At 56.0% G+C, this 15,618-nt stretch overlaps 1 protein-coding gene across 6 annotated transcripts in view; it reads right to left on the bottom strand.

Annotated features, from left to right (window-relative positions):
• Window positions 1–1,730: 1,730 nt before the first annotated feature.
• LUC7L (LUC7 like) overlaps window positions 1,731–15,618 on the bottom strand; it is a 28,506-nt gene continuing 14,618 nt past the window's right edge. For 4 of the 6 annotated variants that reach the window (XM_038762958.1, XM_038762963.1, XM_038762960.1 and 1 more), the window contains 8 exons: window positions 12,260–12,358; window positions 10,156–10,266; window positions 7,736–7,879; window positions 6,051–6,227; window positions 5,680–5,768; window positions 4,456–4,485; window positions 3,714–3,878; window positions 1,731–2,922 (listed from right to left, as the gene is read on the bottom strand). In XM_038762958.1, the coding sequence (XP_038618886.1) occupies window positions 2,784–2,922; window positions 3,714–3,878; window positions 4,456–4,485; window positions 5,680–5,768; window positions 6,051–6,227; window positions 7,736–7,879; window positions 10,156–10,266; window positions 12,260–12,358 (954 nt within the window). In that variant the 3' untranslated portion in view covers window positions 1,731–2,783. Of the gene's footprint in view, window positions 2,923–3,675; window positions 3,879–4,455; window positions 4,486–5,679; window positions 5,769–6,050; window positions 6,228–7,735; window positions 7,880–10,155; window positions 10,267–12,259; window positions 12,359–15,618 lie in introns of all 6 variants that reach the window. The other 2 variants (XM_038762962.1, XM_038762959.1) reach the window with 2 other exon arrangements.

Below are 15,618 nucleotides of genomic sequence, written 5' to 3' on the forward strand. Positions count from 1 at the left end.
TAGAGGCGGGCAGACATCAATATAAATAGATATATAAATACATATGTGCTGTGGGGATGGGAGGGAGGATGAACGAAGAGCAGCACAGAAGGGAGTGGGAGAAGAGCAGAGGGCTTAAGTCAGGGAAGGCTTCTGGGTGATGTGCCTTCAATAAGGTTTCGAAGTTGGGGAGAGCAATTATCTATCTGATATGAGGGTGGGAGGCATTCCAGGGCAGAGGTAGGATGTGAGCCAGGAGTCGGCAGCGAGGCGGTAGAAATGGAGGTACAGTGAGGAGGTTGCATTAGAGGAACGAAGCTTGCAGGCTGGGTTGTAGTACGAGAGTAGCGAGGTGAGGTAGGAGGGGGCAAGATGATTGAGTGCTTTAAAGCCGATGGTGAGTAGTTTTTTGGGGATGCAGAGGTGGATGGGCAACCACTGGAGTTTCTTGAGAGTGCGGAAACACGGCCTGAACGTTTCTGAAGGAAAATGATCCGGGCAGCAGAATGGAGTATGGACTGGAGTGGGAGATTGGAGACAGGGAGGTCAGCAAGGAGAATGATAAACCAGTCAAGGCAAGGTAGGACAAGTGCTTGCATTAATGTGGTAGCAGTTTGGACAGAGGAAGGGGTGGATTCTGGCGATGACGTGAAGGTGGGACCGACAGGATCTGGTGATGACTTACTGCCTAAAAAGGGTCTCTGAGGTACAATGAGCTTATAGTGGCTTAGTAGAAAGAGCACGGGCTCTTCTCTATGCCTCAGTTACCACAATCTGTAAAATGGGGATTAAACCCCCCCCATAGGATAACCTGATTACCTTCTATCTACCCAGCACTTAGAACAGTGCTCGGCACATACTAAGCGCTTAACAAATGCTATAATTATTATTAAATCAAAAGTAGCCCCCCCACCCCCACCCCCACCCCGGCCCCGACTGCACCAGCCAGGAGCAGCACTGCACTGACAGGTTCCCTGAGCCGCTCAAGGGTCCAGGCAGTTGTCTGTCCGATGCCGCTGGTTGCCCTGGCCTGAGAGGGGTCAGGAGATCCAGATTTCCGGCCACTTGCTTGAGGCCAGCTTTCCTCCCAGGCCCAGGTCCTTTCCCGCTCGGAAATCAAGATGGGATCCCCTCCCCATCCCCCTCCGAGACACCTCGGGCTGTTGGGTGCCGGGGCTGGAGAGGGGACAAGGGGTTGGCCGGGAAACTGGGATTACCTGACTCCCATGGTGGACGGTGAGCGGCTTGGAACTCAACGCTGACGCAGGAGCCTCAGGCCACTTGTGGCCCCTGCCACCCCCCAGTGACCTGCCGAGTGACCTCGGGAAGCACATCCACCCCTTCCCGGGCTGTGAAAGGGGGAAGAATAAAACCGTCTGCTCTGCACCCGGCCCCCCGGGAGGCAATGAGGACCCGGACCCAGACCTTCTCTGGGAAATCCTGAGGGCCGTGACTGATCGGGGTGTCACCCTCACCGATACCAATGTTCTAAAGACACTGCTGATGGATGGTCTGCTGTTATGGGGGCCTGAGGAGAATACTGTTCCTGCCGGACACAGTGAAAGGCCTCCCTCTGGCCTGAGCAACCCCTGACCCCGAGGAGCCCCACCCTCGGTCCGCTGTCTGTGCAGAGGAGGGCACGGACAGCTCTGCGCCCTGGCACTTGGGCTCTGGGAAAAAAATCAAACGACCCCTCCACCTTGCTCCATGCCCGCCCCCACCAGATCCCCTACCAGAACCAAACAGCAATGTTCCGCTCCAGGCCACGGAAACATAAAACTTTAATGCGAGTTAGACTGGCAGGAGCACAAGGTATTTTACGGACATGTTTATACTTAGACCAAAACTCCTTAGAAGCAGAGGAGTCACACAACAAATCCACTTTCAGCCACCAGGACTCTCGCGCGGGGTGTGTGTGTGTGTGTATGCACGGATGTTGGAACAGCGTGTCGGGGCGGGCCGGGGGGATGACGTTCCAATGGCCTCCGCCTTGGGGACAGCTCGTAAAAGCACCGGACACGGGGCCGAGGGGAGGAAGGTTTGCCCTTCGGGTCTCTGAAGGGCAGGGGAGAGGAGAGGAGGGGAGGGGAGAGGGCCGCGGCAGAAAACGAATCATCGGAAGGCGGTCTCTGAGGTACGGCCATGAAGAACGAGGTGGCTGACATCGGGAAATCAGGGAGAGCCAACGGGCTGGACTAGAAAGGGTGATGCCCCCTCCCCTGGCCCCTCTATAGGGGGTCGCCCACCTTCAGCCTGCCCCCCCATGGGGCCACGGGGCCACGATGACCGGCGGGGGGAGAATGGGGCCGACATCCAGCGTGGCAAGGACCTCCAACTGCAGCCCCCTCCCCAGAGCGCTCCAACCCGGAGTGGGATGCCCTGCGGGGGATGGCTGAATGCTCCCCGAGGCACCTGCCGGGGACCTGTTCCCAAGGATGTGGAGAAATCTAACGCAACTGGGAATGAGTGGAATGAGCACCCGGGCCAGTCTTGTTGGTGACTTCTGCTCGGGGAACCCATGTGAGTGAAAGGTCAGGGGTCAAGGGAGGCCAGAGGACAAGCTGGAGGCGACATCGTGACCCCGGGGGTGGTGCCGCCAACCTGTCCCGGGCCGGCCCGGGCATTCCAGGGAGCTAGAAAACCGGTGACGATCGTTGGAGACGATAAGCCACCCCCCCACCCCCAAGTTACAAAAGATGAGTTGTGCTCGGCAGGAAGGAACAGCCGAACGGGGTCCGGGAGAGAACGTGTCTCGGGGGTGTTTGTGCGGGTCGCTCCCCTGCCCCCCGCCTCCCGCCCCGAGGTCAGATCTCGCCTGCTTCCCCTTCCTCCGACCGCCTGGGCCGTGGTTTGTCATTGGTGCCCTCGTGCCGCTTCTCCAAACTCCTCTCCTTCCTCTCTCCGTCCCGGGACTTTTCTCTTGTAGACCGATCTCTGGGTGACCTGGGAGAAGGGTGGGCCCATGAAAACTTTTCTTTTTTACGGTATTTTCTTAGGCGCTTACTATGTGTCAAACACTGTTCTAAGGGCTGGAATAACACAAGTTAATTAGGTTGGACACAGTACCTGTCCTGCCTAGGGCTCACAGTCTTAGTAGGAGGGAGAACAGGTACTTAATCTCCATTTTACAGTTGAGGAAACTGAGGCACAGAAGCAAAGTGACTGGCCCAAATTAACTCATCAGGTAATTGGCGGAGTGGGGATCAGAACCCAGGTCCGGGCTCTTTCTACTAGGCTCCGTTGTTTCTCCTTCAGCGAGGGACAGTGACTCTAACCCTCCGCCCCCGCGGGAGCCAACCCACCCGGGATGAGAGGTACCCTACAAACCCTGAGCCCGGACTCTCCCCACTATCGGCTCCCAAGCCCCCTAAAGCCCCACCACTGGGACGTCTCCACCGGTCCAGGGGAGACTCCCCTTCCTGGAGGGGGTGGTGGGAGGTTCGCAGTCCTCTGCACCCAGTGGGCCCTCAACAAAGACCTCAACTCTACAGATCAGTAGAGTGGCAGAGCCAAACCCTTGCCGTCTGGCCCACAGCCCCGGCCTGCCAACCTCCGTGCGGGCTACAGGCCCGCAAGAGAGCCCGGGAAGAGCCCCCCTGCTGCCAAGCAGCCCAGGCCCCTGCCCTCCACGCCACCCTCGGGGCCCCCCTCCCGCCGCCCACCCCGGCTCCGTGAGACAAAGAGAAGGAGGCTCACTCCTGCTTGCCGCGGCGCCCAGGAGTCGGGGTAGTTACTTGTGTTTCGAACTGCGGTCTCTGGAGCCCCGGCGGTGGCCCCGGCTGGGACTGCGGGAGCGGGTCCGGTGGCGCCTGTGGCGCTCGCGGGAGCGGGAGCGGGACTTCCGCCGCTCGCGGGAGGCCGACCTCGACCGCCTCCGCCGCCTGTCCCGAGATCGCGACCTGGGGGCCGAAACAGACCATCGCCCGCTGGGTGCCGAGCCCCGGGCGGTTCGCCCGGACCCCGGACCCGCCGGCCGGGCGTGCTTCCTTCTCCAGGCAGACTGGGGCACCGCTATGCCCTGGACGGTTTGGTTTTTTTCAAAATGGTATTTGTTAAGCACTGTGTGCCCCGCACTGAACTAAGTATTTGGTTTGGACACAGTCCCCGTCCCACTTGGGGCTCACAGCTTTAATCCCCCCTTTACAGATGAGGAAACTCAGGCCCGGCAAAGGGAAGTGCCTTGCCCATGGTCCCACAGCGGACACGTGACCGAGCCGGGATCAGAACCCAGGTCCTCTAACCCCCAGGCCCGGGCTCTTTCCGTTAGGCAAAACTGCTTCTCATTAAGCGCTTACTATGGGTCAGGCACTGTACTAAGTGCTGGGGCAGATGCAAGGGAAGCTGGCTCCCCCGCCTAACCTCCCTGCGCGTCAGGCTGGTCACCCCACCCGGTGAGGGTGAGCAGGCTGGCCTTTTCCCGCTGGCACTTCCCTCCAGCCTAATGGTGGGCGGGGTCCACCGGGGCCCGGAACCCACCTTCTGCGGTCCCTGGTTCTGGATCCGGACCTGGAAGATAAGAGTCTGGATGAGGGGGAGGCCAGGGAGTTCCAGGGAGTCCCTGACAGAGCCACCCCATGCCGACAGGACGGATGACCTGCAGGGGAGGTCACCGTTGTGCCTGTGGACTGGGACCCTCAGAGGCCACTTTAGCTCATCTCCCATTCCCTTTGGCGTCCCCCTGACTTGCTCCTTTTGCTCTTCCGACCTCTCCGAGCCCCAAGGCACTGATGTATTTATTTGGATTGATATCCGTCTCCCCTTCTCTAGACTCTGAGCTCATTGTGGGCAGGGAATGTCATTGTTTACGGCTGTATTGTACTTTCCCAAGTGTTTAGTACAGTGCTCTGCACATAGTAAACCCTTAATAAATACGACTGAATGAATGAAGTGAATGAGAGGCCCGGTTTTGGGGTTTAGCCAGCCGAGCTTCCCCTAAAGAAAACAGCCCCAATTCCTTCACCACAGCACAGGTGTCTCGTGCTCTTTCGGCAAGTGCAGTGGGGGGGAAGTGTTTTTTTGTTGTTGTTTTTTTAAATCCCCGATCTTTCCCGTCACCGGTGGATCAACCGCTTCTCGGGAATAGGTTCTCCGGACAGACAGGCTCTCGAACACGAGGGTCCCGGGAGCTACCTCTCCATGGTCACTTGGCCAGACCCTGGCCTCCAAAAACCCAACGCACGATGCCTTTCCCAGACCCCAAAACTCTCCGCGGGGGCCTGAGGGCCGCCAGAGGCCTGGCGGGGAGATTCCGGGGCTGGGAGTCTCAAGGCCCGGGTTCTAGTCCCAGCTCTGCCCCTGGCCGGCTGTGTGACCTTGGGCAAGACACTTGATCTCTGTGGGCCTTCGTTTCCTTTTCTGATAAACGGGAAACAGACAGACAACCCACTCTCCTTCTACTATGTCAGCCCTGGGTGGGGCAGGGCCCAGGTCCTGCATCTACCCCAGCGCTTGGCACAGAATTCCCGCTTCAATAATCCCGAAACCATCGAGGGCCGTGAGGAAACTTTAATCCATCCTCTGAGCCGGTTCGTCCCGCCCCTGCCATTTCCGGGCCCCACCCAGGAGCAACAATCCCAGTCAGCCCCGTCGAGGGGCCAGTCTCCACCTGCCCCCAACCACGGCTTCAGAACCACTTCACAAACGTTCCTCCCGGGACCGCCCAGACCTCCTGCCTCCCCCTAGGATCACACCCCCACTCACCTCCTGCCCAGCCTTTCCTCGCGCTCGCGCTCTTCTCGCCGTCTCAGGCGATCCTGGTTTCTTTTCTCCTGTTTCTCCGCCACGGTTTTCTAAAAGGCGGAGAGAATCGGTGAGTGTGAACTGCACCCCGTGGACATCCGTCGGCCGGAGGGGTCCGGGCAGTGGCCGCCCTTCCCGATTTGGGGAAAAGACACAACCCCGCTTTTCCAGAGAAGTGAAGTGACTTGCCCAAAGTCACACAGCTGACGAGTAGAGGAGACGGGATTAGAACCCACAACCTCTGACTCCCAAGCCCGTGCTCTTTCCAGTAGGCCATGTTAGAACTAAACAGCGGGCGGGTGGGGCGGGGAAGGACACGGCCACGAACTCACCCGCAACTGGTCCAGCTTCTCCCGGATCTGGATGAAGCCCAAGTGTAATTTGCCTCCGAAGTGGTCGGCCAGTCGGCGATCGTTGTCATGGAGACCCAGGTACGCCGAACACACTTCACAGACCCGCAATTTCTGCTGCTGGAAGCTGGAGGCGGGCATGGAATTTCGATATTCTTCCTAGGGAGGAAAACACCGGGCAAGACACTTAGCTGGGGTCGGTGCCCAAAACACAGCCCCCGCTCTGTGCCCGGGGGCCTAGTGACCAATGACTAAGGGAGAACCCAGGGCCCGACTGGTCCAAGTTCTGCGTGAACTTGGCCGGGACCCAGGCAGCACTAGGAACCGGGAACTCCGGGGAATGGGGGGCCAGGCTTTGGGGGAGGGGCCCTGGAGTCTGAGTCGCTTGGACAGATTCACTCTGACGAGGGGAAACCGAGGCAACAAGACAGGCCTCTGCAGGGGCCGAATGGGCCCCTAATTTCTCTCCTTGGGCAACGGAATCCCTAGCTCCGCTTCCCACGCTTGGAACCAGGGGTGGGCTTGACACATGGAACATGACAGCCGAGGCGGAGCCGGGCCGGGGGCCCTTCACGGCCTGGGCCAAGAGCTGGCCGGCTGGTCGGTGCCTCCTGCAGGGGTCCAGAGGCCTGGGAGTGGACCCTCCGCACCTGATTCCGCCGCGGCTTCCCTCGTCCTGGCAGTTGGGGAGAGCCCCCTGCCCTTGGGAGGCCGGGGAAACGGTTATCGCAATTTACAAGTCCACCCCCTGCGAAGCCGGCAAACTCCGCCAGTCCTCCTCCAGTGTGAGGGAGGGCTCGGCCTGCCTCAGGCGTGCAGGGTGAGCACGAGGCTGTGGTTCACCATGTCCCAGGCTCCTGCCCACTGCAGCTACAGGGGGGATGGACAGGAGCCAGACGGGCACCTTCCCCCAGCAGGCGGTGAGCGTGTGGGAGCAGATTCCCATGGGATTGGATGGGCCGGCTACGGGCGCTAGACTTCCCGCCCTGAACCTCGCTGGGAGGGTGGGCCGGGCAGGGAGACGACCTGGATGGGCCCCTGAGGGGGTCCTCATTTGAGGCTACCACGTAATAATACTAATAATTATGGTATTTGGTAAGCACTGTGTGCCAGACACTGTACTAAGCGCTGAAGTTGATGCAAGCAAATCGGGTTGGACATAGTCCCTGTCCCACACGGGACATCCCCATTTTACAGACGAGGTAACTGAGGCCCAGAGAAGTGAAGTGGCTCACCCAAGGTTACATCTCCCACCAAATGTCTGAGGAAGGAGGGCCCTGGGGCAGCACCCCTGCCCAGCCCCCCATGCCGCCTGCAGCAGCAAGGTGATACCTAAGGCTGCCCGGGATGGCCACTTGGCTCCTCACCAGTTTCATTCTTCACCATTTTGGGGCTCCAGAAATGCAGGGTGGGCCCGCTCACCTTCCCAACTCCCCCGGCATCTGGAAGCTACCCCACCTGGGCCCTCGACTTGTCCATCTACCAGGGCCCCACCCTGTCCTCAACTCCCAGTCCGGCTCCCTCTCCGGACCACATCCGGCCTGGAGGAGGCCGCGAGGGGCTGCCGTCCGCTCCGGCTCCCCGCCGTCCCCGCACCGGACCACGCTCGGCCCCCTGAGCGGCTGTCCTGGGCTCCGGGGGAGGGAGAAGCTGCCAACTCGACCCACCTCGGCCTCTTTTTTCTTGGCCCGGACCTTCTCCACCTCCATGAGGACCTTCTGGGACTCGTCCACGTTGCCCTCGGCGCCCAGCTGCTCAGCCTTGGCCAGCAGCTTCCCGATTTCCTCGTTCAGCTCGTGCACTTTCTCCGCCTGCGAGGGGGAAGAGAGCTGTGAGGGCCCACCCGCCCCGCTAGGCCACGGGCGTCCTCCTCTCTGGGTCCGGGGGCCGGCAAGGACCCGGCACGTGTTTGGGCGCCTCACCGTAACCCCGACCCCCTGGACCCGTGGCAGTTGGGGCAGTGAGCCGGGGAGGGAAAGGGACCTTGCCCTCCAGGTCCCCGCCACCTAACTGGTTCATCCTCTTTGATGGCTGTGATTGAGCACTTACTATGTGCAGAGCGCTGTGCTAAGCACTTGAGAGAGTACGACACAGAGTTGGTAGAGATGTCCCATGCCCACAATAATAATAATGGCATTTGTTAAGTGCTTACTATGTGCTACGCACTGTTCAAAGCGCTGGGGAGGCTACAAGGTGATCGGGTAGTCTCATGGGGGGCTCACAGTCAATTCCCATTTTACAGATAAGGTAACGGAGGCACAGAGAAGTTAAGTGACTTGCCCAAAGTCACACAGCTGACAATTGGCGGAGCTGGGATTTGAACCCATGACCACTGACTCCCAGGAAAGAGCTCAGGGCTGAGAATCAGGGGACCTGGATTCTGATCCTGGCTCCGCCACTTACCTGCTGTGTGCTCTTGAGCAAGTCACTTCACTGCTCCGTGCCTCGGTTTCCACATCTGCAAAAAGCAGATTTGATACCTGTTCTCCCCCCTACTTATTCTGTGAGCCCCGTGTGGGGCCTGATGGCCCTGTATCTACCTTAGTACTTAGTACAGTGCTTGGCAGAGAGTAAGCACTTAGCAAGTACCACAGTTAGGACTTTCACTAGGGCACGCTGCTTCTCAACCTACTCCGGGCCTGGCAACATAAGCTGCAATACTGTGTTGGGGTGAGAAAAATGCCGTTTAGGAAGAATTCAACTATCTGAGAAATCTGAGTTTAACCGTTCACAACACAGAAGCCCCTGCAAAGAGCAGAAGGGGTATCTGAGATTCCCCTCTGAATGATGGGAGGAAAACATTCCCAGCAAAAACAACAGAGCTGGAAGGGGAAAATATACTTATGGAGATTAATCTTTCAATCCGCTTATCCACAATGAGGTCACAGGCAGCTCGTTTGGTGAGTCAACCAAGAACCTTGAAAGGAGACGGGTTTCAAAGAGACAGCGGCCGCCTCCCCCCGATCCTTGGGAGACGGAGCAGGCGCCAGTGGGGATTTGGGGATTTGGGAATCGTTGGGTTTCAGGTGGGGCTCGGGGCTGTCCGGAGGGGAATCGGCTCTGCCCCTGGGCCTCCGCCCGGAAACCAGCATCCATCTGCTTCTTTGAGCTGCAGTTTAGGGGCAGGGAGAATCCGGGGCATAAAAACAAAGCAAGCAAAGCATAAATAACGTTGGCTTTAGAAACGAGAGTTGGCTGCCCAGACCTAGAGAAAAGGGTAGTGGTATTTCTTAAGCACTTACTGTGTACCAGGCAGTGTACAGTGTACAGCCAAATCGGGCTGACCACCGTCCCTGTCCCAGATGGGACTCATAGCCTTAATCCCCATTTTACCAATGAGGCAACTGAGGTAAAGACAAGTGAAGCAACATGCCCAAGGTCACCCAGCAGACAAGAGGTGGAGCCGGGATTAGAATCATGACCTTCTGACTTCCAGGCTTGTGCTCTATCCAATCAATCAACCGTATTTATTGAGCGCTTACTGTGTGCAGAGCACTGTACACTAAGCGCTTGGGAAGTCCAAGTTGGCAACATATAGAGACAGTCCCTACCCAACAGTGGGCTCACAGTCTAAAAGGGGGAGACAGAAAACAAAACCAAACATACTAACAAAATAAAATAAATAGAAGATATGTACAAGTAAAATAAATAGAGTAATAAATACGTACAAACATATATACATATATATCCACTACGTCAAGCTGCTTCCCACTCCCTGTCCGACACCCTTTTAAGCCTGTCTCCCCGTTAAAGACTGTTAAGCTCTTTGTGGGCAGGGAGTATGTCTCGAGGGTCCGCTGACGGCGCTTATGTGCTCGGCCCAGGGGCTAGCCCCCGTTTAACAGAGTCACCTCCTTGTGGGTGTTGAACTTGTCTCCTTTCCCAAGTACTTAGCTCAGCGTATCGCACCGAGTTGGTGCTCAATCGTTACGACTCGAAACGAATAGGCTGCAGGCCAGGCCCAATGGGAGACAGACAGACAGACAGACAGACAGACAGACAGACAGTCAGACACACAGACACACAGACAGACACACTCTCTCTCTCTCTCTCTCACGCGCACGTGCGCACACTCAGGTTCTACTACCTTGGCAGACACTTCAGCGCTGATCTCCTCCTGGGTCTCAGCCAGCCTTTTCTTGGCCAGCTCCGTCCTCCGGTCGCACTCGGCAATGAAAGACTCCAGATGATCCATCGCCTGCGTGGGTTCGGAGAGAAACAGGTGGAATCACGGGATGGTTTGGTCTGCCTCCCCCTCTGAGACCGCCGGCTCCTTGCACGTAGGGATCGTGCTTGCTGACCCTACTGGACTCTCCCAGGGACCTAAAAACAGTGCTCAGCACCCAATAAGTGCTCACTGAAGTCTTCTGATTGAGAAAATATCTGCAGGTCATTTAAGCCTGCCTGACTCCCTCATCATAACTTGGGCTAGAGCCCAGGCGCGGGAGTCAGAAGGATCAGGGTTCTAATCCCAGCTCTGCCATGTGCCTGGTGTGTGACTTTGGACAAGTCACTTCACTTCTCTGTGCCTCAGCTACCTCATCTGTAAAATGGGGATTAAGATTGTGAGTCCCATGTAGGACAAGGGACTGTATCCAGTTTCATTTGCTTGTATCTACCCCAGCTCTTAGAACAGGGCCTGCACACGGTAAGCACTTAACAAGCATTGCAGTTCTTCTTATTATTACTACTACCATCATCATCATTATTATTATTATTGCTACCATGGAGGCAGTCAACAAGACTGTTGCCCCTAAGAAGTTTAAAGTTATAATGAGGGAAGTCAGGCAGACTTAAATTAGACTAGACTACGAGTTTGCTGTGGGCTGGGGACTTGTCTACCAACTGTGTTATATTGTACTCTCCCAAGCACTTAGTCGAGAGTTTTGCATGAACGAGGCGCTCAATAAATACACTCGACTAGTGACCCACTGACTGATCTGCAACCCCCACAGGGATAAGCCAGTTGAACCTGGAAATCACTTCCTGCTAGAGAACAAGTACCCTGAAGACTTGGATGGTGTCTCTCTTTAAAATGGTAATAAATAAGTGCTCGATTGATTGATTGACTGAATGATTTCCTAGCAGGCTCCACTGTTATTTCCTGCCCGCCGGCTAGGCCGACCTGGCTTTGGATCACCAGGCTTCGGGTAGTCTGTCTAGCCGTCAGTCACTGGCCGCCTGCGGCTGGGGAAAAGAGGGGGATTCCCCCACTGGGTACCCCCCATACTTCCCCTCCAGAACTGGGCCACAAGGCAATGAGCGGCGGCGGGATGTTCGGATGGGACTTTTCCTCTGGACACCTCATTCTGGCCCTGGGAGTCTAAGGGGGAAGAAGAACAACCCCCCTGAACCCATCCGCACCCTTTATTCATCCCCCCTTCCCAGCCCCACAACGCTTATGTCCGTATCTCTAATTTATTTATATTAATAAATATAAATATCTTTTAGACTGTGAGCCCACTGTTGGGTAGGGACTGTCTCTATGTGTTGCCAATTTGTACTCCCCAAGTGCTTAGTACAGTGCTCTGCACACAGTAAGCGTTCAATAAATACGATTGATGATGATGATGATAAGCAGCGGCATGGCTCAGTGGAAAGAGCACGGGCTTGGGAGTCAAAGTCCATGGGTTCTAATCCCGGCCCCGCCACTTGTCAGCTGTGTGACTTTGGTTAAGTCACTTCACTTCTCTGGGCATCACTTCCCTCATCTGTAAAATGGGGATTAAGACTGTGAGCCCCATGTGGGACAACCTGATTACCTGATGACCCCACGGTGCTTAGAACAGTGCTTGGCACATAGTAAGCGCTTAACAAATGCCATTATTATTACCTCACTTCTCTGGGCCTCAGTTCCCTCATCTGGAAAATGAGGATTTGAGACTGTGAGCCCCACATGAAACCGGGACTGCATGCAACCCCATCTGCTTGTACCCAGCCCAGTGCTTAGTACAGGGCCCGGCATATAGTAAGCGCTTAACAAATGCCCTAATAATTGTTATTATTATTACTGCTAACCCGGAGGGTTATGGCACCTCGCGCATTGGCACCAACTGCTTGTCCCCATCACACTCGGTGCCCAAGGGATTCACTAGAGGGCTCGGATGTTGAGTCAAGCTTGCGGTGGAAGCCAACCCTGGGATGCGTAGAAGGGACGCGGGGTCCGGGGCCGCCGCTGCCAGCCAACTTACATCCAGCTCGAAGAAGAGGTCTCTCTCTTTACTCGCGATCTCATAATCCGCCCGGAGAGCCAAGTCATGGATTTTGGTGCACTCTCCCAGGTCCATGCGCTGCAGAGAAGAAGGCAACAGGTCAACACTCTTAGCCAGAATCCCTGCTCCCGCCGCTGGCAGGGACACACAAGGGGGCAAGCGAACACGGGATGACTGTGAACAGGGGTGTTGATTAGCAGCCGGTAGGGTCAGGCAGGGACGCCCTCCGACGCTCAGTGGGTGGCCGGGCCGAGGATCGTGGTCAGCCAGCGGCTGGACCGACGGCGGTCGTCCCCTGGGACCCGACCCCCGGCGTCCAACCGGATGGGAAGGGTGCTGCCCACTCCCCTAGCCGCCGGGGAAAGGCTTTGCAGGAGGAAGGCGATCGTCTCGACTTTCAGCACGCCGGGGCGGGAACCGCCGTAGCCGCTGCCGATTCTGTGGCTCTGGTCCGAGCTGGGAGGGGCCCAAGATCCTTTCGTGTTTATCATCCTCCTCCTCTTTTGCATCTTTGCCTTTCCTTACGTGTCAGTCACCCCCCTCCCCAACACCAGCAACCCCCACGCCAAACATTCACAGACTGAGAACACCTTGGGGCCGGATCCAAATCCCATCTGTGTACTTCTTCCCCAGCGCTTAATATAGTGCTTTGCACATGGTAAATGCCACTATGGCTACAGTAGAATGCTACTGTCCATCTGACTTTGGCCCATGTCTTGGACATATGGTTACTAAATTACATTATTATTATTAGACATTGTGAAGAACCCCATTCCGTTTCCATTCCCCCCACCACCCAGCACTTAGTACAGTGCCTGGCATATAGTTAGCGCTTAACAAATACAATTACTATTATTATTATTACTTTCCCAAGCGGTTAGTACAGTGCTCTGCACACTGTAAACAAGCGCTCAACAAACACCACTGATTTTCTGATTGAGCCAAAGAGCATTTTAGATGACCCAGAGCCGTGTGAGCAGCAGTATAGCCTAGTGGAAAGAGCCCGGGCGTCAAGAGACCTGGGTTCTCATTCTGGTCTTACCACTTGCCTACTGGGCAAGTCACTTCACTTCTCTGTGCCTCAGGTACTTCATCTGTAAAATGGGGATTAAGACTGTGGGCCCCATGTGGGACAGGGACTGTTGATCTGATTAGCGTCTACTTACCCCAGTGCTTAGCACAGTGCCTGGCACATAGTAAGTGCTTAACGAATACCATCACAAAACAAGCAAAAAAAAAAAAAAAAGACTCAATTTTTCTGGGCCTCAGTTTCCTCACCTGAAAGTAAGTGTGACAGACCTGTTGCCCGTTTAGACTGTGACCCCCATGTGGGTAAGGGACTACTTCCGATCTGCTTCTGTTGTACCTGCCCCAGCGCTTAGTACAGTGCTTGGCACACAGTCGCTTCACTTCTCTGGGCCTCAGTTACCTCTTCTGTAAAATGGGGATTAAGACTACAAGTCCTACGTGGGACAGGGACTGTGTCCAACCTGTCATCTACCCCAGCAATTAGAACAGTGCTTGACAAATAGCATTCATTCACAGTCAGCTTGGCCCAAGAATAAATGCCAGCTGCTATCAGACTGAGGGCCAGGAGGTCTGGCTGCTGGAGCGGGGAGCGAGCCGGAGTCTCCCAGCCCCTGGGAAGTGTTGGGAATCCCTACCTGTAAAATGAGAACCCGCCTTCCCAGGGAGCTACGGGCCATCGCGGGTGAGGACTGGAGATTGATGGGATGTTGGGGGCTTGACGCCAGGCGGAGATGAGGTGGCGGGGGCCACTGAGGCAGCAGCCTGGAGGCTGCCAGCGCCCCGCTTGTGGGGAGAAGGCAGCGGGGGCCCCCATGGCCTCACCTCCCCGACCCGCCAACTGGCCACCACTCGCCCACCACCCCTCGTGCTCCCAGGTCCAGCAGGCGAGTGGTGGTCTGGAGAGGATCCCTGGCCCGGGCCATTTCCCCCACTGGAGCCTCTGCGAAGGAGAGAACCTAGTTTGCATCGTCTTACCTGGGCTGTAGGGGAAGGTGACATGGGGAATTAGAGGGGATTCCGGGTAGCAAAGAAGGCTTGCACCCCACCCACCCTGGCCACCTTCTGACGGCGAGGCGGACAGTCAAGGTCCCCTTGGAGGGGAAGGAGAATGAGGAAATGGGGGGAAAGTCCAATCAACCCATCAATCAGAAGCACTTAGTACGCTCTTAGTGTGTGAAGAGCACGGGACTAAGTACTTGAGAGAGTTTCATACAATAGGGTAATAACAATAATAATAATAATGATGATAACTGGTATTTAAGCACTAACTATGTACCAGGCACTGTACTAAGAGAAGCAGCGTGGCTGAGTGGAAAGAGCCCGGGCTTTGGAGTCCGAGGTCATGGGTTCAAAGCCCGGCTCCGCCAATTGTCAGCTGTGTGACTCTGGGCAAGTCACTTCACTTCTCTGGGCCTCAGTGACCTCATCTGGAAAATGGGGATTAAGACTGTGAGCCCCCTGTGGGACAACGTGATCACTCTGTAACCTCCCCAGTGCTTAGAACAGTGCTTTGAACGCAGTAAGCGCTTAATAAATGCCATCGTTATTATTATTACTAAGCACTGAGGTGCTTACAAGTAAACCGGGTTGAACACAGTGCCCGTCCCAAATGGGGCTCATGGTCTCAATCCCCGATGAGGTAACCGAAGCCCAGAAGTGAAGTGACTTGTCCAAGGTCACCCAGCAGACAAACTGTGGAGCGGGCGTTAGAACCCATGACCTTCTGACTCCTGGGCCCGGGCTCTATCCGCTATGCCACACTGCTCCTCTAAACCCTAGAATAGGTCTAGGTGATCCATGCCCACAAGACGCTTCCAATCTAGAGGGAAACTAGTCACGTAAACATAAAATAAGGTACAGAAAAGACCAGGAATGTGGCAGAGTATAAGGATGTGGACAAAAGTGTTGTGGGGCTGGGTTAGGGGACTGACTCAGTCTAGATTCAGAGGGTTAGCAGGGTGAGCACTGGCCAAGGAGCCACAGCTTTTTTAAAAAAAAAAAAAGGAAAAAAAGAAGGGTGTGACCGAGCGAAGTCCATCAGGCACACCCGTTCCCACCCTTGAACCCCAAGGAGGCTCCTCTGTCCAAAGGGAATGAAAGCAAACCAGCACCTCCCACGCTAGCCAACATCCTCAATGAACAAGCCATTTTCCTTCCTCCTTTCTCACAACTTGAGCCAAGTCTCTGCCAACGTTCTTGTGCACCCACTGGGTGCGTGTGAATACGGGTTCGGCCACAGGCCGGCTCTGGCAGTAATAATATACCTAATAAAAATGGTATTTGTTAAGCGCTTACTATGTGCCAGGCAT

The sequence above is a fragment of the Tachyglossus aculeatus genome, chromosome 21 (genome assembly GCF_015852505.1).
Source record: "Tachyglossus aculeatus isolate mTacAcu1 chromosome 21, mTacAcu1.pri, whole genome shotgun sequence".
Classification (NCBI taxonomy): Eukaryota; Metazoa; Chordata; class Mammalia; order Monotremata; family Tachyglossidae; genus Tachyglossus; species Tachyglossus aculeatus.